The sequence below is a fragment of the Meriones unguiculatus genome, chromosome 18, assembly GCF_030254825.1.
Source record: "Meriones unguiculatus strain TT.TT164.6M chromosome 18, Bangor_MerUng_6.1, whole genome shotgun sequence".
NCBI classification, from domain to species: domain Eukaryota; kingdom Metazoa; phylum Chordata; class Mammalia; order Rodentia; family Muridae; genus Meriones; species Meriones unguiculatus.
Window position 1 is genome coordinate 5,617,256 of NC_083365.1, and position 25,880 is coordinate 5,643,135.

General features: G+C 46.8%; 2 protein-coding genes across 6 annotated transcripts; one reads left to right on the top strand and one right to left on the bottom strand.

Annotated features, from left to right (window-relative positions):
- The first annotated feature begins 101 nt into the window (after positions 1-101).
- On the top strand, positions 102-17,664 carry Stat2 (signal transducer and activator of transcription 2). 5 transcript variants are annotated; one of them, XR_002477056.2, is made up of 25 exons: positions 103-302; positions 2,350-2,487; positions 2,613-2,763; positions 3,046-3,141; positions 3,447-3,536; positions 3,622-3,697; positions 4,085-4,170; positions 4,306-4,457; positions 5,903-6,061; positions 6,169-6,261; positions 6,850-6,909; positions 7,261-7,278; positions 7,736-7,829; positions 7,943-7,990; positions 8,069-8,152; positions 8,505-8,603; positions 8,698-8,833; positions 8,961-9,013; positions 9,112-9,206; positions 10,515-10,651; positions 10,838-11,020; positions 11,427-11,484; positions 15,463-15,731; positions 15,948-16,202; positions 16,638-17,664. XR_002477056.2 is itself a non-coding variant. In XM_021654790.2 (24 exons), exons 2-24 carry the CDS (start codon positions 2,357-2,359, stop codon positions 16,091-16,093), a joined length of 2,514 nt encoding a protein of 837 aa, XP_021510465.2. In that variant the 5' UTR covers positions 103-302; positions 2,350-2,356; the 3' UTR covers positions 16,094-17,664. The 5 variants fall into 5 exon arrangements, 4 of the variants coding, with proteins under 4 accessions (XP_060227822.1, XP_021510465.2, XP_060227823.1 ...); XM_021654790.2 differs by having other exon boundaries at positions 15,948-17,664; XM_060371841.1 differs by lacking the exon at positions 103-302 and adding an exon at positions 326-499 and having other exon boundaries at positions 15,948-17,664.
- A 2,949-nt stretch (positions 17,665-20,613) lies between these two features.
- Positions 20,614-25,234, bottom strand: Il23a (interleukin 23 subunit alpha). The gene is made up of 4 exons (XM_021654788.2): positions 22,272-25,234; positions 21,958-22,059; positions 21,518-21,664; positions 20,614-21,417 (listed from the first exon to the last, which is right to left on the bottom strand). Exons 1-4 carry the CDS (start codon positions 22,431-22,433, stop codon positions 21,256-21,258), a joined length of 573 nt encoding a protein of 190 aa, XP_021510463.1. The 5' UTR covers positions 22,434-25,234; the 3' UTR covers positions 20,614-21,255.
- Positions 25,235-25,880: the final 646 nt, after the last annotated feature.

Here is a 25,880-nt window from a genome sequence, read left to right on the forward strand (position 1 = left end):
CTCTCCGCCAATCACTGAAGTCGGAGGTGTGGTTTCAAGCATCTTGTTCAGCCCAGAGAGGGCGGGGTTATGTCTCAGCCAATGAGAGCGTCACATGGGGGAAGGGCGTGGCTGAGACGCCTGTCGCCCCGGAGAGCCCGGAACGGCGAACGCTGGCGTCCGCAGCGGTGCGCGCTGTTCCACCGCTCACGGTCGGGGTCAGCCCAAGTCGGGGCGGGGTGGGAAGAGGGTGCCCGAGCCCCTCGAAGGGCTGGAAGTTGCAGCGGGAGCCCCTGGACGGAGCGGCACTGGACCCTCAGAAGGTACAGGCCCCGGAAGGGTATGCGGAGCTGGGGTGCGAGCTTGTTCCCGGGAAGGGCTCCTGGCTTGGGGGATGCCCCTGTAGACAGGGCTTTTAATGTCTGGCTGAAGTCGAGCCCCTTTCGGGGTGTTACACCCCTGCATAGCTCTACTTCTCAGCCCCATCGACTTCCTTCCGAAACTCCTCCGCAAGCCTGGGGTATGTTCCTTGTCATAAGCCAAAGCTCTAACCCCCTGCTCTGCGTGTCTATTTACTTGTTTGCTTGCTTCTTATTTAATTAGCTTGCTTTGTCTTATTACTACATGCGTGCAATGCCTGAGTTGGCCAGAAGAGGGCATCAGATGTCCTGAGACTGGGAGTTAGGTGGTTTTGAGCCACCGTATGGGTGCGGGGAATAGAACCCAGGTCCGACGAAAGAGCAGTCAGTGCTCTCAAGCGCTGAACCATCTCTCCAGCCCCGTTTCTCCTGATCTTTTAGGCTCGGAGTGCAATAAAAATAAGGCTTTTATTCTTTCTATTTATTCTTCTCTCACATAATAACATCCTGACCACATCCCTCCGCCCCCAGATGCACTGCTCTTCTGTTTCCTGTCAGAAAAGAAAAGGCCTCCCGATAATACCAGTTGAACATTGCATAACAGGATTTCAATAAGACAAGGCACAAACCCTCATATCAAGGTTGGACAAAGCAACCCAACAGGAGGAAAAGAGTCCCGAGGCCAGGCAAAAGAGACAGAGGCACACCCCGCTCCCACTGTTAAGGTCCCACAAAAACCCCAAGCTAACAACCATCGCTTTTTTCTTTTTCTTTTTTTTTTTTTTTTTTTTGCAGAGGACCTGCACAGATCCATGCAGACTCCATGATTGCTGTTTCAGTCTCTGTGAGCCCCTTGAGCCCTCTTTAGTTGAATCTGTGGGCTGTGTTCTCCTAGTGTCCTCAACCCCGCTGGCTCCTATGGTCCTTCTTTCCCCTTTTCTGCAGGGTTCCCTGAGATCTGCCTTAAAAAAAAATTTTTTTTTCAATAAAATGATTCCTAGTGATATTCTGCTGTACTTGTAGATTGTCATCAGAGAGGCAGACTGATGGGAGCAGGTGAAGAATAGATAAGAGATAGCAGTGAGAAGGAAAAATGTGGGGGAAACTCTCATGGCACTGCCTGCCATGTGGCAGTTTTGTGTGAAATTTCTGGGTCTTCATAAATTTGGTAATTCACTCAAAAACCAGGTATTGACAGAAATCATAAAAATGTTACAGTCTAGTTGGGTGGTGGTAGCGCATGCTTTTAATCCTAGCACTTGGGAAGCAGAAAAAGGTGGATTTCTGTGAGTTGAAAGCCAGCATAGTATACAGAGTGAGTTTCAGGACAGCGAAGGCTACAGAGAGAAACTCTATCTTGAAAAACAAAACAAAAAAGAACTTATGTGTATGAGTTTTGCCTACATGCATTTAGCCATACCATTTAAATGCCTGATAACCTCAGAGGCCAGAAGAAGGTATCAGATCTCTTAGAATTGGAGTTTAAATGGTTGTGAGTTACCATGTGGACCCTAGGAATCAAACTCTGGTCCTCTAGAAGAACAACAAATGCTCTTAAACACTGAGGCAACTCTCCAGATCCTTTTATGTATGTTTTTGTTGTTTTTCAAGACAGGTTTTTCTGTGTAGCCTTGGCTTTTCTGGACTCACTTTGTAGAACAGGCTGCCCTCGAACTCACAGAGATCCGTCTTGCCTCTGCTTCCCAAGTGCCAGGATTACAGGTATGGCCACTATGCCATGCTCCTTTTATGTATTTCTTAACTATATAATTAAAACATTTTAAATTAGAACAAAAAACACACAGCCAGACTTGGTGGCCCACCGGTAAATCCTAGCACTTAGGAGGCTGAGGCAGGATTGCTGCAATTTCCAGGCTATCTGGTTATGGAGTGAGACCCTGGATTTGTTTGTTTGCTTCATAAATCAAACAATAAATAAATATATCATGAGACTGTGTGTGATTTGGTTCAATAAAGTATGCAATTGAGAACTGACATCCTTTCCATTCAGAGTCCAGATGGCACAGTGGGAGATGTTGCAGAACCTTGACCTCCCATTTCTGGACCAGCTGCACCAGCTGTACTCAAAAAGTTTCCTGCCAATGGATGTCCGGCAGCACTTGGCTGTCTGGATCGAAGACCAGAACTGGTGAGGGCTTCGGGAGTTCAAGTGGTTCTTTCTTCTTGAGCCCACAGGTCCTAGAGACATTCTGGGAGGGGTCGGAGGTCTCAGAGTAGCAGCACTTTAAAGCCTTTGTCATACTTGGTCCTCAGGAGGGAAGCTGCACTAGGAAGTGATCATTCCAAGGCTAACATGCTATACTTCAACATTATGGACCAACTGAACCAGTGGGACCACTACAGCTCAGACCCTGATTGCTTTCTATTACAGCATAACCTGCGGAAATTCAGCCGGGACATTCAGGTACTTGGAAGGGTGGGAGACGACAGAGTGGGACTCGCCTTGAGTTGGGTACAGAGTGGGTCCTAAAGATGCAAAAGGAGGGGAGCAGGCCTGGGGAGAGGAGGACAGAGTCTAGACTTGGAGCATCGCTGGCAGAGTAAAGGACTGAGTCTAGGTACAGGCAGGAACCACGCAGCGACCTTGAAGAGGGGAGGTTACTAGAGAAACTGATGGCAGGGCCTCTGGATTGGCAGGTCATTAAGATAGTTAAGTGGGATTGATCCTTTTGTTATCCCTGCTTAGACCTTACCCAATGGTCCTACCGAGTTGGCTGAGATGATCTTTAATCTTCTTCTGGAAGAGAAAAGAATTCTGAATCAGGCTCAAAGGGCTCAACAGGTAAGGTGATGGTAAAAGCTCCTGGCATAGAAAGGCAGCATGGAGACAACTCAGGAACATCTCTCAAACCAGGATCTCCCCACATCCTGCAGCATCATTTCAGTCCCAACTTTAAGCTTGAAAACTCAAGAGTTCAGGTGGTGGCAGTGGTAGAAAGCACGCCTTTAATCTCAGCACTCAGGTGGATCTCTAAGTTCAAGGCCAGCCTGGTCTACAGAGTCCAGGACAGCCAGGGCTACACAGAAAAAACCTGCCTCAAAAAACAAAGCAAAGCACAAGTGAGAGTTCAAAACCTTTTATTTCAGATGCAGGCCAGGCCAGCTCCTGAAGCAGCCGTGGAGAGTCAGCAGCTTGAGATTGACTCCCGAATCCTGGATTTACAGAATGTGGTTGAGGTCAGTGGATGTGTCAGGTGTCAGGTGGAGAGGACACAGCTTTTCTACCCTTTGAAGCTGCTTCACTGGGGCCTCATCTCTACAGGTGCTGGTGAGATCTATCAGGCAACTGAAAGACCTGCATGATGTCTTCAGCTTCAGATACACAGTTTACAATCAAAGTAGGTCCACTCAAAGTGGGAGAAAGACAGGGTCCATCTTGGGGACCTAGAGTAGAGGAGGACAGAAGCTGAATGCTCCAGCGAGTAGCATGGTCACCCTCTGCTGTACATGGCAGCATCAGTTGTCCTGTCCATAGGCAAAGCAGAGGTACTAGCACATGTTGTGGAGGGTGGACTGGAGCTAGAACTGAAGAATAGTTAGTGACGGAGGGCTTAAGTACAAAACTGCTTTCATAGGTCAAGTGGGCTCCCGCTCCACCCAGAGTTTGCCTGTGGAACCCCATGTGCCTGTATTTTGCCTGGTTCTCCCTTCCTCCCCATCTAAAATTTCCTACTGAGACCTAGGCAGAAAGAACCTGTGATCTGACTCTTGGTTTTGCCTTTCAGAGAAGACATCATCTCTGGATGCCCATCAGAGGGAACAGCTGCAACAGCTACAGGCAACCGCCAACGACGTGGACAAAAAGAGAAAGGTAAAGGGCAGAGCCCAGGGTGGGCAGCAGGGGCCTGGGATGAGAGGGTCGGGGGGTACTCTGGGGGGACTTCCTGTCCTCTCCATCAGCTGGATGAGGAGGGGCGGCGCTTACCCCTCACATCCTCCTTCCCAGGAGGTCCTGGACACCTCCAAAGCACTAGTAGGCCGACTGACCACCCTGGTCGACCTGCTGCTGCCAAAACTGGATGAGTGGAAGGCCCAGCAGCAGAGATCCTGCATTGGAGCCCCACCACCAGAGCTGCAGCTGGAACAGCTGGAACAGTGGTAAGAGGAAAAGCTGTGTCTTTCCCACCCTCATGCACACACGGATCTCATCCTCATGGTGCTCGGTATGTTGTGTTGTTGGTACAGCAAGCGAAGGGCTGGATGGAGCTCAGTGGTAGAGTCCTTCTCCTGAAGCCCTGAAGTCCTGGGTTGATTGCCAGCACAGAAGGAGAATGGAAGGGTGGGAAGCAGCAAGCGATGCTGCAGTCTCCTCTTGACTGTGGCTTTATTCTGCTATAATTTGTCCTCATAACTCAGGGAGACCAAGTCCAGTCTTTGCTTTGGAAAGCAATGGATTCATCCACAGTCATGGTCTCTCACTGAGCATCATCTCCACCCTTTGTTTTGTTTTGTTTGCCTTTGAGACAAGGTCTCACGATGTAAAACACTTAATGATTTATTTACTTTTGTTTGCATTGGTGTTTTGCCTGCATGTATGTCTGTGTGAGGATATTGGAGTCCCCGGAACAGACCGTTGTGAGCTGCAATGTGGGCGCTGGAATCCAGGTTCTCCTTTTTTTTTTTTTTTTTCTTCATGTAGCCCTGGCTGTCCTGGGCTCACTTTGTAGACCAGGCTGGCCTCAAACTCACAGAGATCCGCCTCCCAAGTGCTGGAATTACAGGTGAATGCCACCACACCCAGTTCCCAAGTCCTCTTGAAGAGCAGCCAGTGAGTGCTCTTAACTGTTGAACTATCTCTCCAGACCCCGTTTCTTAAACTTTAATTTTTCTATTACTGTGTCTGTATGATGGGGAAGGCATGCGTGTGCTCCGGTACATGTATGGAGGTCAGAGAACAACTTTGTGGACTCAATTCTTTCTCTACTGACACTTATGTGGGTTCCAGGGATACCCCTCAGATGGCCAAGCTTGCTTGATGAGTGCTTACTTTTACCTCTACCACTGTGCCATCTCTAAGGCTGTCGGCACATTTTTTTAGGCTTTAGTATGGTGCTGGGGACCAGGGAGGCAAAGACATGAGAAGCAGTTCAGGCTAGCCTGGGACACATAGTTAAAAAAAAAAAAAAAAATGGGGTCTGTGATTCTCCTCCTACCTGTTGGCTGCTTCCCAGTAGCCCACAAAGTCAGGAGAGGCAGGGGACCAAGTCAGGAGGGGTAGGGACGATAAGAGAAGCATGCCTATGAGAACCATACAGGTATCACCCCAGGAACAGCTGATGGCTAGTTCAACTTTAATACCAGAGAACAAAGGCTGTATACCCATAAGGAGTTGGGGGAGGGGCTCCAAGAATAGGTGCACATAATTGGTTGGAACTAGGCACTTCCAAGATGCTTGATTTGCATTATCCAGCAGGCTCCTATCTTAAGAGTAGAATGACAGTGCTTAATTAACTTATAGCTACATAATTGAATAGAGGATACTCAGAACCACAATGGGAGCCCAAGAAACTTACATGTTCTGTCTCCCGGACTCTGCCACCCAGGTTGACAGCTGGAGCAAAGCTCTTGTTCCACCTTCGGCAGCTGCTGAGACAGTTGAAGGAAATGAGTCACATGCTGAAGTATGAAGGGGACATGTTTAGCAAAGGGGTGGACCTGCAGAATGCCCAAGTCACAGAGTTGCTACAGCGCCTGCTCCAAAGGTCTGGTGGACTGGGTGGGTCTGTGGCAGAGGAAAAAAGAAAGAAACATGGGGAGCGGGCTTTACAGACACTAAGCTTTTACCCTCCCTCCTGCCCTCTCTCCTTAGGTCCTTTGTGGTGGAGACCCAGCCCTGCATGCCCCAGACTCCACACCGACCCCTCATCCTGAAGACTGGGAGCAAGTTCATTGTGCGAACAAGGTTGCATTTCCAAGCCCCTGCCTCATTTTTCCCACACTGCCATTGTGCCGGTTCTGAATTTGCAGGTCCTTTTGCTCATGAAGATTTCTTTCCTGGGGCTGGAGAGATGGCTCAGAGGTTAAGAGCACTGGCTGCTCTTCCAGAGGTCCTGAGTTCAATCCCCAGCAACCACATGGTGGCTCACAACCATCTATAATGAAATCTGGTGCCCTCTTCTGGCATGCAGGCGTACATGCAAACACAATATTATACATAATAAATAAATCTTTAAAAAAAAAAAAAGAGTTCTTTCCCTTAAGTTTACCTTCTCTTAACCCCTTCCATCCTTTTTCTTTTCTTTCTTTCGTTTTTGGTTTTTCAAGACAGGGTTTCTCTTTGTAGCCTTGGCTGTTCTGGAACTCACTCTGTAGACCAGGCTGGCCTCAAACTCATAGAGGTCCTCCTGTCTCTGCCTCCCTGATTTCTGGGATTAAAGGGGTATGCCACCACCACCTGGCTCTAATCTTCCTCCTACCCCCCTTTTTCTACACATCTGGCCTTATCAAGAATTTGAGATTGACCACTGTATCCAATCATCTGTTTCCCCAGACTGCTGGTGAGACTCCAGGAGGGCAATGAATCACTCAGCGCAGAAGTCTTCGTTGACAGGTAAGTGGAGGCAGCTGAAGGGTCTGACTAAGATAGCCAGTAGGCATGGGCTGGTGTCAGAGAAGTACACAGAGAGTCCCTCAGACTGTCTTCTGTCCATCCATCCCACCTTACAGACATGAAAACACTTCCCTCCCACTAAGCACATACCAGGCACCAACCAGCACCTCTCACACTCCCAATTGCCAATATGGACATGAAGTCAGAGATAGCGCTTCTCTTCTGCCAGACCATGCCACCATGTGACTAGTGAGCTCTAGGGGGCAGTTTGAACCTAGGTCTGTCTGATCACCAAGACCAAATCCCTAACACTCTTACCTTCCAGTGATTTGGTTTTCTCTTTCTTTTCAGGAATTCAGAGTTACCAGGGTAAGTACCTGATGAAGACAAGCACACTGCATGTATGATCAACACAATCACATGTGTCAACCTGTGGGAGTTCAAGGGAGGAAGGAGATGGGGGGGGTAGCAATAAAGGGAGAGGGGGAAGTCTGAAATGAAGTGAAATTTTTGTTTTCCTGCTAAGTTGATTTTTTTTTATTTTACTTACAAAAAGACAGAGAGTATACACATACATGATAAAGAGAAAAATATGAAAGTATGTGTAGGTCAGAGGACAACTAATGGGAGTCTGTTCTCTCCTTCCACCATGTCAGCATGGCATGGTGGAACATACCTGAAATTTCAGGACTTAGGATCCTGGAAACACAAGGCCAGCCTGGGCTGCATAGTGAAACCTTATCTTAAAGAAAGAAGGAAGGAAGGAGAGAGACAGGACAGACACTAACTCTGCCCCATGTCTTCATATATCTTCTCCCTGGAGCAGCTTCCGGAAGTTCAACATTCTAACCTCAAACCAAAAAACCTTGACCCCTGACAAGGGCCAGAGACAAGGCTTAATTTGGGACTTTGGCTTCTTGGTAAGAATGGTTAATAGAATTAGTATCTAATCCAAAGGAGCAGTAATTGGACTATTTCCAGGCCTTGGCCCCTGGGTCCCCACCCTGGCACTGTCTTTCTCCTGAATTCACAGACACTGGTGGAGCAGCGCTCTTCAGGATCAGGAAAGGGAAGCAATAAGGTGAGGCCACTGACTCACCTGAGCAGAGCTGAGGCTGGCCGCTTACCCGGGGCAGCTCTGACCACTGTGACTCTCCAGGGGCCACTGCCGGTGACGGAGGAGCTACACGTTGTCACCTTCGTGGTGAAATACATCTACCAGGGTCTGAAGATGGATTTGAAGGTGAGGAAGAGAAGGAAAGAGGCAGCAGAAGGCACACAGAGCAGCTATAGAGGTGTCCTGGGGCACCCCAAGCCTCCGAGGGAGATGTCTGCAGTTACAAACAACATGTTGGGGCCAGAGAGATGGCTCAGAGGTTAATAGCACTGGCTGCTCTTCCAAAGGTCCTGAGTTCAATTTGCAGCAACCTCATGGTGGCTCACAGCTAACTATAAGAGTAGCTCATAGCTCATCTATAATGAGATCTGGTGCTTCTTCTGATGTGAAGGTGCACATGCAGGCAGAACACGATACATAATCTTTAAAAACAAAAGAAACATCCCGTTCTCCAGCATGACTCCTGTCTCTTTCCCAGACGGACACTCTCCCTGTAGTGATCATCTCTAACATGAACCAGCTCTCCATCGCCTGGGCCTCCATTCTCTGGTTCAACATGCTCAACTCAACTCCCCAGGTAGGAGGATGAGGCCAACAGGGGTGGGATAGAGAGGAGCGGAGTCTTGTGGGGAAGGGCTGCTTCCAAGCTGTCTCACTCTCCCACCCCCCAGAACCAGCAGTTCTTCTGCCAAGCTCCGAAAGCCCCCTGGAGCTTGCTGGGGCCTGTGCTCAGCTGGCAGTTCTCCTCCTATGTTGGCCGAGGCCTCAATTCTGAGCAGCTGGGCATGCTGAGGAACAAGCTATTTGGTACAGTCTTCTTTCCTCCCAGCCTTTCCTTCCGCTTAGCTTGCCTCTACCCAGTGTCCTATCCCAGACCATCTGCCCCGGCCTTGGCCTCCTTCAGTCATCCAAACACTGTGACTCTGGCCCACAGGAAAGAACTGCAAGATGGAGGATGCGTTGTTGTCCTGGGTAGACTTTAGTAAGGTAACTCCCTGCAGCCTGGGTCCCTTCAGTCCCCTGCCCCTACCTTCACCACACCAAGCTACTCCACATCCCTTCCTGCATTTGCATCCCTCCTCCAGCGAGAGAGCCCCCCTGGCAAGATCCCGTTCTGGACATGGCTGGACAAGATTCTGGAACTGGTCCATGACCACCTGAGAGAGCTCTGGAATGCTGGGTAAGGCCTTGCTCAGCCCTGGCATGTCTGCCCCAGCGGGGCTTAGGAGTGGGCTCTGGCACCCAAAAACCGGTGCAAGTCCCCATTAGTAATAGTGAATATCAAGGATAACCTGCTGGGTGCACTCATGTAGTCCTTACAACCACAGAGTCCTGTGTCAGTCCCAGCAGGAAATCCAGCCTTAGGTAAGTTATGAACTTGCTCAGTGAACACAGTTGGGAATAGATACCCTGGCCTGTAGCACCTGGGGATGTTATTTCACACACACACACACACACACACACACACACACAGACACACACACACAGACACACACACAGACACAGACACACACACACACACACACACAGACACACACACACACACACACAGACACACACACACACACACAGACACACACACACACACACAGACACACACACACACAGACACACACACACACACAGACACACAGACACACACACACACACACACAGACACACACACACACACACACACACACAGACACACACACACACACACACAGACACACACACACACACAGACACACACACACACACAGACACACACACAGACACACACACACAGACACACACACACAGACACACACACACACACAGACACACACACACACACACACAGAGTCTCTATATATAATGTAACTGTTTGTCAGTCCTAGAACTTTCAATGTAGACCACATTGGCCTCAGACTCCTACATCAGCCTGCCTCCCAAGTGCTAGGATTAAAGGCTCAGCTCTATTACATATTTATGTATTTATTTTGTGTGTATGTGTGTATGTCATGTGGAGGACGGAGGATAGCTCACAGGAATAGGTTCTCTCGCCCATGTCCGCCCCATGGAGGTCCTAGAGCGTGAACGCAGGTGGTCAGGCCTGGTGGCAGGTGCCTTCAGCTGCTGAGCCATCACCCCCATCAGTATGTCCCTGCGACATCCTCACACTTCACGTCTTGAGAGCAGGAGTGTTGTCACCAAAGTTACATGATTTGATTAATATGAGAAGTTTTATAAGTGGGCTGCAGAGACAGCTCAGAGGTTAGCAGCACCGGCTATTCTTCCAGAGGTCCTGAGTTCAATTCCCAGCAACCGCATGCTGGCTTACAACCATCTATAGTGAGATCTGGTGCCCTTCTCTGGCATGTAGGAGTACATGCAGGCAGAACACTAAATAAACAAATAAATATTTTTTTTAAAGTTTGTAAGTGGCAGAAACAGAGCCAAACAGTTCCCACTTCTGTACAAGTTGGACCCAGACCCTGAGCTCTTACGATGGCTTTGTCTGCTCCAGGCTCATCATGGGATTCTTGAGCCGGAGCCAGGAACGACGGCTGTTGAAGAAGACAGTCTCTGGCACCTTTCTACTGCGCTTTAGTGAAACTTCAGAAGGAGGCATTACGTGCTCTTGGGTGGAGCACCAGGACGATGGTCAGCCACTGCCGCACCACCCCCATCATTCCTGCAACCTCTACCTTCAGCCAGGCTCCCACGGCCCCTCTCACTTCTGACCCTTTGCCTTCCCTGGGCTTCTGCGGGCCTTGTTTGGGGTTGGGCAGCTAGGGCAGGGAATCCAGGCCTAGTCTCACCTCTGTTATCTGTCTGTCTGTTGTGCAGATAAAGTGTTCATCTACTCCGTGGAGCCCTACACCAAGGAAGTGCTGCAGTCTCTCCCCCTGACCGAGATCATCCGCCACTACCAGGTTCTTGCGGACGAGAACATTCCTGAGAACCCGCTGCGCTTCCTCTATCCCAGAATCCCTCGAGATGAAGCTTTCGGGAGCTACTACCAGGAAAAAGGTTGGCATCACTGACACCCATCCTTCTTAGAATGAAAGCGTTCTCAGATATCCAGCTCCCTCCTTTCACACCAGGGCACACCCAGGGCACATTTGTCCGTGGCGCATGCTCCTTAATGGGGGAGGGGAGGTTGCACTTGCCAGAACCATCTTTTTTTTTTTTTTTTTTTTTTTTCCATGTACGCCTGCACACCCAGAAGAGGGCACCAGATCACATTATAGATGGTTGTGAGCCACCATGGGGTTGCTGGGAATTGAACTCAAGACCTCTAGAAGAACAGCCAAGCACTCCTAACTGCTGAGACATCTGTCCAGCCTCTCCTGGGCCATCTTATACTAGGGAAACTCTGACCTGTTTGTCCAACACATTGATCTCTCCAACCCCCACCCCATCTGTGTCCCCACAGTTAACTTTGAAGAACAGAGGAAATACCTGAAACATAGGCTCATCGTGATCTCTAACAGGTGAGACACAAACCCTTCACTCACAGACCCTCTAGCCTGCTAGGTTTTAATCCCTCCCTCGCCTCTCCCTAACCCACCAACTTCTAGGGTTTTTCCCCATTGGAATCACTCCTCTCTCATGGTTTTCCGCTGCCATCTTTTCTGCTGTCTCCATCTGAGTTCCCTGATAGTACTGAACATAACCTCTCTTGTTAATGGGACCCTTCTAAGAGACAGCAAGCATAGCACGAGATTTTCCAAAAGAAAGTGTTAAATCCTTGTGCAGACCCCGGGGTAGGGAATAGCAATGGTGGTCATACTTATTAAAAGTTTTTGCTGGGTACTGGCCTAAATGTTTTGTGTGTTTTCTGGTTTTGTGGAGTCTTCCTGTTTGTCCTGTGATGTTTGAGATAAAGAAGCAGTTTCAATGTGATGAAGTAGCATAATGGAGCGTACATGGCTAGTGAATGACCTAGGTCTGTCAGATCATTCATTCATTTACTGATTGAGCAGTTAGTTGATTGGTTTGTTTTGTTGTTGTTCTGTTTGAGACAGAGTTCCTGTTGGCCTGTAACAAAATAGGTAGACCAGGCTGGCCTTGAACTCATAGAGATCCTACTGGCTCTGCCTCTCAGGTGCTGGAATTAAAGGTGTGTGCCACGGTGCCTGATTTTTTTTCCCAACAAAGAGTTTCTCTGCATAGCCCTGACTGTCCTGGAACTCTTTCTATAGACCAAGCTGGCCTTAAATTTATGGAGATCCAGTCTCTGCCTCTTGAGTGCTGGGATTAAAGACTTACAGCACCATTGTCTGGCTTATTGTTAAACTTTTTAATTACAGGCATAAGCCGTCCCACCTGACATTTTTGGTTCTTTTTGTTTTTTTGTGTTTGTTTGTTTGTTTGTTTGTTTTTGTTGTTTTGGTTTGGTTTTGGTTTTTCGAGACAGGGTTTCTCGTGTAACAGCTCTGGCTCACTCTGTAAATGAGGCTGACCTTGAACTCACAGAGCTCCTTCTGCCTCTGCCTCCCAAGTGCTGGGATTAGAGGCGTGCACCACCACACATTGTAGATTTGATTTACACTTTCCTGATGACAAGTTAAACATTCTTTTTTCATATACTTTGTCATTTGTGTATCTTCTTTTGAGAAATGTCTATGCAGATCTCCAGCCCAAGCCAAGTGTGGTGCCATGTGCCTGTAATGAGGCAGAGGATTGAGCATTTGAAGCCAGACTGGGTTACATAATGAAACCTGCCTCAAAGAAAAACAATAGATCTTTGGCCCATTTGTAATTGAGATTATTTACTTTTCAAAGATATATTAATTTTTACTTATATGTTTGTCTCCATGCCTGTGCACCACATGTGTTCAGTGTCCTCAGAGGCCAGAAGAGGAGGGTGTCAGATCCTCTGGAACTGGAGTTGGAAAAGATGTGAGCCTCCATGCAGGTGCTGGGAATCAAACCCCAGTCCTCTGCCAGAGCAGCCAGTGCTCTTAACCACTGAGCCATCAATCCATTTCTTTATTTGCTTTTTTACTGTTGAGTTTTTAGTTCCTTATAACTCCTGGTTATTAATTCCTTGTTGAGTGAATAGTTTATAAGTATTATTTTCTATTTGCAAGTTGTCTGTTAACTTGGCAGATTGTTGTTTTTGCTATGACCATTCTTAGTTTGATTTAACTGCATTTGGTCTATTTTTGCTTTTATTTTGTATCCTTTCAGGATTATGTTGTGTTTCAAGTTTTTTTTCCTTTTGATATTTATTTCATTTTTAATTATACATATGTATCTGCGTGGGGTGGTGTGTGGAAGAGGGTTTCCTCTTGCAGAATCTGCAGTTACAGGCAGTTATGAGTTTTTTCAGTACAGGTGCTGGGAATTAAACCCAGGTCCTCTGCAAGAGCTGTACTCTCTTTTAACCACTAAGCCATGTCTCCAGCCCTGGGATTTTCTTTAATATATAATTTCAAGTTTTATATTTAGGTCTTTGATTCTTTTGTGTTGACTTTTTTTTCCTGAGACAGAATTTCTCTGTGTAGCTCTAGCTTTCCTGGAACTTGCTTTGTAGACCAGGCTGGCTCAAAGTCACAGAGATCTGCCTGCCTCTGCCTCCTGAGTGCTGAGATTAAAAGTGTGCACCATCATGCCATGCTTAAGATTTTTTTTTATAGCCAAGCTGTGGTGGTGCACATCTTTCATCCTAGCACTCAGGAGGCAGAAGAAGGCAAATCTCTGTGAGTTTGAGGCCAGCCTGGTCTACAAAGAGAGTGCCAGGATAGCCAGGACTACATGGAGAAACCCTATCTCAAAAAAAATAAAAAAATCTATTTTTATTATTTTAAATTATGTATATGTGTGCATGTGGTGTATATGTATGAGTATAGGTGCCTGTGGAACCAGAGCCCTCCATTCTGAGAGGACTGGAGTCCTGGAGCTGGAGTTACAGGCACTCCTGAACCATCTTGCATGGGTGCTGGGAGCATTCTTATTGTCACTTGCACTCCTGCTGTTGCTGAACAGTATGCACTTTTAACCACTGAGCCTTCTCTCAGGCCCCCTGTGTTGATTTTTACATCGTATTTATTTTTGTATGTGTTGCATGTATGTGTGCACATATACATGCATACCACAACATGTGTGTGGAGGTCAGTGGACAATTTGCAAGAGTTGGTTTCTTCTTTCTACCACGTGGTTCGTGGGATTGAACTCAAGTGTTAGGTTTGGTAGTAGTTGCCTTTACCTGCTCAGATGTTTTTCTGGTTCCATGATTTTTGTATGTGGTGAATAGTTTCATTCTTCTGCAAATGGATGTCCAGTTTATTGAAGAGGCTGTGCTTTCTTTCTTCCTATATTTTTGTCACCTCTATCAAAAATTAGCTGGCTCTTGATTAATGGATCTATTTTCTGGGCCTATCTTCTGTTTCATTGGCCCATGTGTCTACGGTTTTATGTTGGTACAATTTTGGACACTCTATCTTAGTATTATTTTACTATGTTAGCTATTGTTTTGAAACAAGGTCTCATGTATACATCAAACACACTATATGGCTATAGCTGGCTTTGAACCCCTGATTCTCCTGCCTTTCCCTCCAAGGGCTGGAATTAGAGGCGTGTATCATTATGCCCAGCCTCCAGTTGTACTAAGGGCTTTTTCAATAAAGTTTGTTACTTCTATTTCTGGGAAGAGTGGCATTTGCTAGAAACTGTATTGAATGTATAAATCAAATCTAAAATTCCACTTTTAACCATCCTGTTGCCTCTCACAAATTTTTACAAATCATTGTTCCCATTTAAGTGATAGTCTGGGAGGCTAGAGAGCTAGTTCAGCAGTTAAGAGCAGTTAGATAATGTTGCGTAACATCTGGGTTCAGTACTCAGTGCCCACAAGGTGGTTCACAATCGCTCATAGCTCCGTTTCCAGGTGACCTGATGCTCTCTTCCGGGCTCCACACATGTGCATGCGGTTCACTACACACACACGCAAAAGACCTATGCACAGAAAATAAAAATAAATGTTTAAAAAGCTGTAAATGATAATCTGAGATCTACTTAATGAGTAAGTGAGAGGACTGAGACTCTAACAAGCATGATTTCCAGGCCAGATATGGTCATTTGTGCCTCTAATTCCAGCACTTGGGAGTTAGAGGGCAGAAGTAACAGAAGTTCCTGTGTAGCCTTGGCTATGTAGAGATTTAAAGGCCAGCCTGGACTACAATGAGACCCTGTCTCCTAAAATCTTGATTACAAGGCTCATGGTCTTTACCAATCTTCTGAACCCCTACCCCAAGGCCAGGGGTCTCAGTACATAGACCAGACTGGTCTCAAACTCAAAGAGCTTTGCCTGCCTCCACCTGCTGAGTGCTGGGATTAAAGGTGTGAACAAGACACCTAGCTCTCTGCTACTTTCTCAGACTAGATAGGCAGCCCTGCTTGCTCTGTGATCGTCACTTTATTTCACCCACTGAATCTGGTCCCATTTTCTGTCCTGGTATACCTAGACAGGTGGACGAGCTGCAGCAGCCTCTGGAGCTTAAACCAGATCCAGACCTGGAGTCCTTAGAGGTGGATCCAGAGCCCATGTCAGTGATGGAAATAGAAAAAGCCCTGGAATTACAGACACTGCTGGAGTCAGGGCTGGATTTGGGCACAGAGGTGTGTGCGACTCCACGAGTGATGCTGGAGCCAGACCCCAGCCCTGCGTTGTCATTATTCCCAGAGCCAGAGCTGCCTGATGATCTGCAGCAGTTGAACACAGTGGATATGGAAAGTAAGTGATCTCTCTCACCCATTACCAAAAAATGAGCTCCAAGTTCCTCATTCATTTTCTGATGATGTGTTTTGTTAGGAAATGCAAGTGTCTCCCAGCCCCACCCGTTTCTTCCATTTCCTAAGAGCCCCTTCAGTCCCAGGCTGTGCGTTCCCCGATAGAGTTGGAAGCTTCTGAGTTGGATCAGAGCCTGATGTTTCTCTCTGTATCACCTAGTCTTCAGAAACAACAACATAAGTCTTGATGATATCATGCCCAACGGTGACCCACTCTTGGCTGGTCAGAACATCATTGATGAGGCTTACGCATCCCGCCCTAGCCATTTTGATGTGGATGGACCCTTGATTCCTTCTGATGACTAGGAGCGACACTCCCGTTTTGTCCATCCTATCTCCCCCATCAGGATGCTGCTTCCGACAGTGGGAAATGAGGCCTTCTAGGCTGGGTTTGCCGTGAACTTTGAAGTAAGAGGTAAAAGCATAACATGGTTTTGAAGGTACCAAAAGAGTCAGAAGATGCTGGCCATAGTCTCACTAGAATCCTGAGGCTGCCTGCCTTGCTGGGAGACACAGGGTTCCTGAGGACAGGACAGGACATTTAGGAGGTTCTTAAAGGGTCCAAGGCAGTGGTATCTTTCCAGTATGGAAGAATGTTAATGTTTTGATAATTAGCTAAATTGGTGTGAACCAGCATTGGGCCTTAGTTGGAAGTTCAGAGATGGATGGAATTCTGTTATCCTGGTTCTTGTCAAATCCAGAGCCTTCCCCATGGTATGCAACCACAGTGGCACTGAGCCATACCCCAAGCCCTTCAGTTCTCCTGGTTACTTCAAGTCCAAACTAACCCTTTCCTTTTCTCCTCCCTTCACTACTGACTCCAGTTCCAAATTTCCTTCTTTTCTTGTAGAGGCTGAGAGCTGTCTGCTTCAGCCCACCTTGTGCAACTCTGTCCTGAGGAAAAGCATGGCCAATACAATTACTTTTCCTTCTCAATTCCTCCAATACAAAATGACCCTGATTCTCTAATGAAGATGTGAGCTTTGCTGCTTTATGCTGCCTCATCTCCACTCCCCTAGTGCTTGAGATAATCACTCCTAGAGGCTTGGATGGTAGGGTTTCTGAGCACTTGGGAATTGCTTTTTATAGTGTTCAGTAGAACTGAGTGTTTGAAGAGAAGCGCTGCATGTTAGCTCATTTACTAAGATGCCATCACTTCTTTTGTATAGTACATTGTTAACATGAAAGAAAAGCTTCCTTTCCTTCTGTGTGACCTGGGCAAAGGTCAAATTTCCTGGGTCTGAGAGCATTGAAGTGTTGTCAGAGGCCCCTGAACGTCCTTGTGCCTTAGTCATTGCCTGGGAACCTGAGAGCAGGGGAAGTTGCTCTAAGGTGTCCTTGTGGTACAGCCTGAGTGGTAAATGAACATGACGCGTGAAGAGCCGTGACCATTTTCTACCTAGTGTGTCAGAGCAGCCCTGTTCAGGAAAGGGTTAATGATAATCGGGAGAAGGGGAAGCAGGACATGCCCAGCAATGGAGTGGATGGGGAAGGCATACAAAGAGGGGCAGAAGAAACTCAGGGAGCTAACAACAAAAGTCGTTGAGAGAAAGGCCCCTTGGCCAACAGGTGAAATTGAGAAATCCAGCAAAGCCAGGCAGGGTAGAATGTGCCTTTAATCCCAGCACTGAAGGGGCAGGTGGATCCTTTCTGCTTGAGGCCAGTCTGATCTACTTAATGTCCAGCCAGGGTGATATAGTGGGACACAGAAAGAGAGACTTGAACCGCAGGTAACAGCACTGCTTCCTTCCATTCCTCTGTAAACACCTGGGTTTCCTGATGTAATGCCCTCCTCTGTGCTGTGATAGCTAGAATGAACTGTTGACTTGGAGTCTTTTGTACATCATAATAAACTTTCGTTACAACAACAACAAAAATGTGGATGTGTCTGCTCTCCAAAATCTGGTGCTTTTCCTTTTTTGAAAGCTAATTCCTTGGGACAGCAAGGCCAGCAACATATAGGCATTTGGTCATCAACTGTCGCTTCTCTCATACCCACTTCAGTATATGTCTCTTGTCACATTCCTTCTTTCCTCAGGTCGGTGCAGCCATTTATGTCCCTTGGACTGTTGGGCAGAGAAGGTATAGGCATATAGCTTTCTTTATTACTCAGCTAGTTGGTGGCAAAGTCAAGGCATAAACTGGATCTAACCAGGGCAGTGCCTATAATCCCAGCACTTGAGATGTAGAGGCAGAATCAGGAGTGCAAGGTTCAGCCCAGGGTGCATATTCCAAGACAGTCTCACATGCATGAGTCTATGTCTCTTGAATAAAAAAACAAACCTGGCCAGGTGCAATGGTGCACACCTGTGGTCCCAGCACTTGAGGAGGCAGAATTAGGCAGATCTCTGAGTTCAAGGCCAGCCTGTTATACAGGCTGACAACAAACTCATGATCTAACCTGCCCCAGTCATCTGAGTGTATCTCACCAGCAAAGTGCATGTCCTTTGATGTCCAGGCCGTGAAAATAAAGGAAATAAGCATGATGTGGTAGCAAATACCTGTAGTCCTAGTGCTTGGGAGAATGAGGCAGGAGAATCTCTGTTAGTTCAAGGCCAGCCTTCTCTACAGAGCAAGTTCCAGGACAGCCAGAGATATAAAATGAAGCCCTGTCTTGAAAGCATACATACATGAATGAATGAAGTCACTAGTGCCTTTCACTTTTTTTTAGATTATGATATATCATTTCACCTTCCCTTTAAACCCTCCCATGTGTCCTTCCTTGTCCTATTTTCAAGTCCAGGGACTCTTTTTTTTTTTTTTTTTCATTAATCCTCCTCCCTTACCCCTCCCCTTTTTTTTGAGACAGGGTTTTTCTGTGTAGCCTTGGCTGTCCTGGATTCACTTTGTAGACCAGGCTGGCCTCAAACTTAGAGATCCGCCTGCCTCTGCCTGCTAGAGTGCTGGGATTACAGGCGTGTGCCACTGCACCCTCTTCCATTCCCCACCCTTTCTCTTTTGGTTCTTTGGGCCTGGCCTCAAACTCACAGAGATCCTTCTGCCTCTGCCTCCTGAGTGGGGTTAAAGATGTGATGGTGGCTTTTTCTCCTTGCCCTCCTCCTCCTCGTCTTCCTCCTCATTCTTTTATTTTGAAGCTAAGGTTTTAACTCAAGTACTAAGCTCTCTTCCTTCTGAATGGATCTAGAGATAGCCTAAAGTGAAAACCAAATGCCTTGGGTATTACCTTCATCTTCTGTAATGCTCAGCCTGCTGAAGACTGAAGTTCTGAGCTAGGGCTACAGCTCAGTGGGTGAGCACTTGCCTAGCATACAGAAGACTTTAGGTTCAATTCCCAGCACTGTAATAGAATTGCTTTCTGGCTTGATTCTGTGGTGATCTGGATTCCTGCACTTGATTAGATATTTATACCCTTGGCCATGAAATCAGAGAAGAAAGACACCAGGCAGAGGCAAATGGGTATCTGAGTTCAAGGCCAGCCTGGTCTAAAAGTAAGTCCAGGAAAACCAAGCCAAGGTTACACAGAGAAACCCTGTCCCAAAAGCAATGGGTCAGGGAACATGCTGCCTATAGGTAGGCTACCCACTTCCTGAACCCTGTGTAATGTCTGCTTAGCCATCAAAGAAGCAATACTGAGAGAGAAAGCCTATTTCTCTTAGACTGTACTGCAGAAACCAGGTATGGTGATTCGTGTCTAGAAAGCCTGTGCTTGAGAGCCTGAGGAAGAATGCCTGCCACAAGTGCAAAGCCTGTCTGGGCTGTCTGAGAAGCCAAACCAAAATTTTGCTGGTTTTGGTGCCATACCTGTGATCCCAGCACTGGAGGGCTAAAGTAAGAGGATTGCTCTGAGTTGGACACCATCCTGGTCAATAGATCAGGGAGTTCTGCACCAACCAGGGCTACATAGCAATACCCTATTTCAAAAACAAACACCAAAAACTGGAGCCAGCACTGAGGCAGGAAAACTGCCATAAATTTAAGACAGGCTTATATGAAACCCTACTTTAAAACTGAAGTCAGGGGCTGGAGAGATGGCTCAGAGGTTAAGAGCACTGGCTGTTCTTCCAAAGGTCCTGAGTTCAATTCCCAGCAACCACATGGTGGCTCACAACCATCTATAATGAGATCTGGTGCCCTCTTCTGGCCTGTAGGCACAACACTATATAAATAATAAATACATTTAAAAAAAAAAAAAACAAAAACAGAAACTGAAGTCAGGGGAGTTGAGGAGATGGTTTAGTGGATAAAGCCCTAGCAAGGCATGTGTGAAGAACTGAGATGGAGCTCCAGCACCACATAAATAATGGATGGTAATCCCAGTGCTTGGGTGGCAGAGACAGGATCCCCAGAGCAAACTGGCAAGGTACAATGAGTCAGTTGCTAAGTGCAGGTTCAAGGGACTCAATATATAAAGTAGACAGAGCTGGTGAGGTGGCTCATGCCTTTAGCTCCAGCATTAATAAGACAGAGGCAGGCAGATCTGTGCCGAGTTCAGTGCCAGCCAAGACGACATAATGAGAGCATGCATGTGCACGAGTGCGTAGGAGAATACTCAACATCAGCCTCTGGCCTCCGTGATGCACGTGCACACAAAAGTGAACCTGTGTATGTATATACACAGACGGCTATCACACACATACATCAAAAAAGAACATACATGTTCAGCAGTGTAGCTGCTATAGTGGTATTTAGGGAACTCAACACAAGCGTGTCCATTCAGAGCTCAGGACACTTTGGTCACTCTCTGACATGGCAGAGTAGACTTGGGTTCATGTTGTTATTACTTGGCCCTGCTTTTGTGGTCTGTTTTATTTCTCATCTGTTTTCTTTCCCAATGATGCTTAGAAATTAGATTCAGAGAGCCACATAAATAAGTGTTTATTGAAAAAAATACAAATTTTCATATAAATATAATAAATAACAACCATCGAAATTGCTACAAGGATAAATAACACCGAAGTTTCCCTTCCCACTTAATAAATATGCAGCTTTGTCTCAGGTCAGCATCGTGAGTCAGGCCATATTGGTAGCTAGGTTAGCTCTTAGTGACTAGGTTCCATTAGAACTATGGGACTAAGCAGGAAGTTACAGGGCTGCTGTCTGCAGCACAGCAAGACTACATATTTCCTGAGTCCCTCAGAGAAGTGTAGCTTTTCCCTTTTCTTGTTTTTCTTACAGATACTGGCCAAAGCCTGGGCTCACTTTTTCTGATGCTCTGAGCTTTCTTACTTTCTCTGGTGCTCCCCTCCCCACTTCTGCCATGCAGCTGCTTGCCAGCTTCCATGGCAAAGAGCAGGATTATATTCCTCTTCTCCATCTCCTTCCTCTAGGGTGCTGTCTGCTCTGGGTTTTGTTTTGGTTCTTTTGTTTGTTTATAAAGCTGTCCTTGCCTTTTACATGAAACAAGAAAAGGTCCTGATGGGCTAGTTAGCTTGTAGATGCCTGGATTGATAGATTCCTCTTATCATTGTAGCCACAGGAACCTGGATGCCATCCTTAAGCTGTTGGCATTAAGGACTCAGAGTAGCTGCTCCGTGAGCAAAGACCCGGGCAGCTATAGCCACAAAGGCCTGGAGGCTTCGAAGGATCTTGGAACGGAGAAGGGGGCGCTGCCACTGCTGGCTGGGACTCAGGCTAGGCAGCTGTTTGGTCTCCCAATGTTGATCCTCTGGCTAAAAGCACATGACATAGTCAGAAGGGGTTCCAGGTACTAAGCTCCCAGCATCAGTCTCAAATACTTGTAGCCCCGTTCTCCAGATCCCTGGCTCATACCTGGAGGAGTTGGCTGAGACCCAGTAGTGAGCTATGAAGTTGGCCCACGGGACTGTCGGGGAATAGAGAAGGCTCCTCTGTGAAGATGTCTGAGTCAAGCAGGTGCTTATAAAAAACCAGACCTTGGTGGATCCTTTGCAAGCAGAACTAGGGAAAGAAGAAAGCGATGAAAGCAATGGGTAGTACCAGTACCCTGCCTGCCTTCTTTCTTCCTCTCTTCCTCTCTCTCTCTCTCTCTCTCTCTCTCTCTCTCTCTCTCTCTTTCAACATCATCCCCCTAGCTCAGGCTGTGGCCTTAAAGCTTACTGCACATAGCTCAGGCCAGCTTCAAGCCCACTGTGCTTCTTCATCATCTCAGGCAGAGATGAGTGGTCTTTATGATGCCCAGCTTCCTTTCTCCCCCCCCTCTCCTAGACATACTAACATCATCTTGGTGGTACCTGGCTGTTGTCCTTGAGTCCTTGAGGATCACAACCATCTCCGCACTGGATATGAGGGACATCATTTTTAGTCTCTTTATCTCCTTCTTCTCTTAGTAGATCCTGGAATGGAAAGTGGGAAGAAAGAAACAAGGTTTATACTGTGCATTGGACCCTTGGCCAAAGCCTCTCCCAGAAGCCCCAGTCTTCTGTTCTCTCTCATTTCACAATGGCCTTCAACCCTCCAGTTTCCACCCAGGGCCACATCTCACATTAAACCTACACACTTGGAAGACTTGGAAGGGTCCTGCCTGGTTCCTGGCACTGACACTTACCATATGTCCCACTGGTGGATGTGCAGTCCAAGCTAGTGTGCAGAGACTCTGAGAGAGCTGTTGGCACTGAGCCCAGTCAGGACTGCTACTCCTAGGTATGGCCAGGCACTGAGCGGTCCAGGGCAGCAGCCACAGCAGTATTACAGCTCTGCAATCCAGCATCCTGTTGCCTGCTTCTCAAGTCTGGCTGACTCTGTGATCTGCACTGAGCTGTGGAGTCTCAATCCGCCTCCTTTTGTTCTGAGTCTGACTCTGTCTGATTTCTAAGCTGCTTCCTGTTTTCCTTCCCTTTGTCTCACAGTCTCTTTTTAAGGTTCCCTGCGTTGTAAGGCCCGCCCTTTATACTGGCAGGTGACTCAGAGCAGGTGGGATTCCCCTGCCTGCATCACCCTGGCTCCTCGGAGAGGCCAGGTATGCTGCCTCTGTCCCAGGGGAAGTGAGTGGTAAGGTTGCTGTGGCTAGAGGCCCAGGTTGGGACCCATATGTCATTGCTCTCCAGGAACAGAGATGGTTGCAGAAGGGGCAGGGAAGTAATAGACATTTAAATTAATAACATCCCCAGTTCCTTCCTGTATAATCTGTCTGATATTTTTGCCTCTCAAGGCTTTAATCTTAACCTACCCCACTCTAATTTCCTCACTTCCTCTTGCCTGAGGAAAAACCAAAACAGCACTCATTCATCTCCAAATCCTATGGTGAACTCAGATTTGAAGTTTGGACCTTGTGTGATGCCTTCTATGTAAGTACAAGGCATTTCTTCCCCTCCGTGGAAAATCGTGTTTTTTTCACTGGGTGTTCCTGGTAGCTATAACAAGTACTCTGTGACCTAAGAAGCCCTGTAAGGGCAGGGTAAGAAATTACTGCTTCCGGCAGGCCTCACTGAGGAAAGGGCACTTTGGGGTAAGAATGCTGAAGAACCTCTTAATTCCTCAGGCCACTTAACCTGAGGTAGTCATTGGTTCTGTGGGATTTAGGTAGTGATTTTTTTTAGGGAACCAGTATAATCAAGGACTGGAAATTTAACTTAAAAATTCCAGCTCCCTGCTCCTACCCCATAGCGAGAAAGTATAGATAAAAGTTCTGGTAGTTGAAAATATAGTGACAATGACCCTTGCTGGTCTTTCAGCTTATTGCATCCACGGGTAAAATCCACTGATGGTTGATTTCATCATCCTCCGTGATGCAACATCCAGGGAAGCAGCTGAGAGAGTGAGGTTGGACGTGGGAGGAAAGGGTGGTCTGAAACTGGGATTGCCCCAACCCCAGTGGAGGGTCCCAGAACAATTTGGACGTCAGAATGAGGCCATAGATGACCACACAGCAGGCTTTCAAAGTCTTCCCAGGTTAATTTTTCCTCCGAGAGACAAGTTCTCCTTGGGGGTCTCCCTTCCCTTAGGACTATTTTTTTTAGTTGTTTTATTTTGTTTAACAGTGCTTCTCTGTGTAGCCCTGGCTATCCTGGAACTTACTCTGTAGACCAGGCTGGCCTTAAACCCAGAGATTCACCTACCTCTGCCTTCCGAGTGCTGGGATTAAATGTGTATGCCACCACCACCCAGACTAATTTTTTAAATAGAAAATGCTTTATGGATTTGCATGTCATCCTTGCACAGCAGCCATGCTAATCTCTATATCCTTTTAGTAATGTGCCGCTGAAGCAAGCACCCTGAGGGACTATTTTAAACTTCCCAAACAAAACTTCTGGTTCAAATATTATTATTAGGATTCTGTGACAAGTTTACCGACCTTTTGGTGAAACATTTTCAGAATCTGAGAATTTGCTCTGTTTGGGAGAGAAATGATTTGCGTACACAGGATGGATATAAATGGAATAAGGGAATTTGGAGGAGGGGGCGTGGAAGAATCATACTTTGCTATGTTTGGTCACAGTCCTGAGAGTCCTAAAAGATAGGAGATGAAAGGTGAAAAGAAAGATAAGGAAATGGAGGTGGGATGAGATAGGTAGGGGTAAACTAGAGGCACAGGGCTTCAGCTGTTTCACTTCCTGGTGCTTTATCAGTTGAGTAGGAAGCAGAGTTGGTGGGACAACTGACTCTCTTGCAGATAGAACCACTTCCAAGGATACAGCTGACCTAGAACTTCAAGAAGCCCTTGACATCAGCTGGCCCTCAACCGTTATGCAAATCATACTCAGAAGACACTCCTAGACAGGCCTTTCCAGGTGGATGCTCAGATTCCAAAGCCAGCTGAAGTCTCCCAAGTGGTTAATGACTACAGCTAATAATGACGGCTGATGTGCATAAAGTGTGTACATCACACACTTTATGATGTGTGCCTGCTCTAAACACTTTAAGTACATTAATCTAAGTCTTACAATAAATTCTACATAGTACACATATGTAATATAATACTATTACATATGACAGCTGGGGACACTGAGGTGTGGAGATAAGTAATTTAACAAAGAGCTAGGAAGTGAATAGCACTGTGGGGCCAACAAATTTATTTATATTTATTTTTAAGGATTTATTGCCAACTATCTTTTTAAAATTGCTTAAACGTGTGCCTCAGTGTGCCTGTAGACATCAGAGGACAACTCTGTCAGGTCAGTCCTGTCCTTCCATCTTTGTGTAGGTCCCAGGAATTAAACTTACGTTGCTAACTGGCGCCTTAACACAGTGAGCAGTACTCTACAGATGCTCGGCAGCATTCTGCCCATCATCATATCCCCAGGACTTTTTCTTTTCTGTTTGAGACATAGGAAGTTTGACTTTGAACTCACTGTACTGAGACAAGTCTTCAACTACTTTTACTTTTTTGAGACAGGAACTAACTATGTAGCCCTGGCTAGCCTAGACCAGGTTGTAGTGTAGACCAGGTTGGCCTTGAACCTAGAGATCTGACTGCCTCCTCTGCTTCCTTTGGGAATAAAGGTGTGGGCACTGCTACACCCAGTTTAGCTCTTCAAAATGGGATTCTCCTAATTTAACCCGGTGGCAGGGACCGTACACTCACATCAGTCCCAGCTCACAGTCTGCCCTGTAGATTTTTGTTTGTTTTAGAGACAAGTTCTTTTAGCCCAGACTGGGCTCAAATATCTCTGTGTTGAGAATGATCTTGAGCTCTTGATCTTCCTGCCTCCACTTTCCAGGCGTTGGGATTGTAGACATGCTCAAGTGGAAGTAGACCTTGATTCATTAGGTAGTTTCTTGAGTCAGGCATGGTGACACCCTTCTGTATCCCCAGTTCTGGGGTCACTAAAACAAGAGGATTACAAGTTCAAGGCTAGTTTGGGCTACACAGTGAGAATTTAGCTCAATAAAAATAACTTATTTACTCCATGTATCTCAAGCTCCTTAACCCCCATGAGTCTGTGAAGGCTCTTTCAGTCATGAGAATTATGGAGAATTCTGTGAAGGAATGACTTGGTTTAGGTCTCTTAGCAGCTAGCTTCTTGTGTGAGAACTTAAATCTAAGGACCTATGAAGCCAGAGATCCTTGGAGTTAGGTGATCTTTGTTTTGGTGTAGGATTCCTTGGAGTATGGAGTATCCAATTGCCTATGTCCCCTGCCTGCCCCCTTAACTGTTTTGTTTTGCTTTTTCTAGACAGAGCCTCAGGTACTCCAGGTTAGACTGGAGTTCATAAT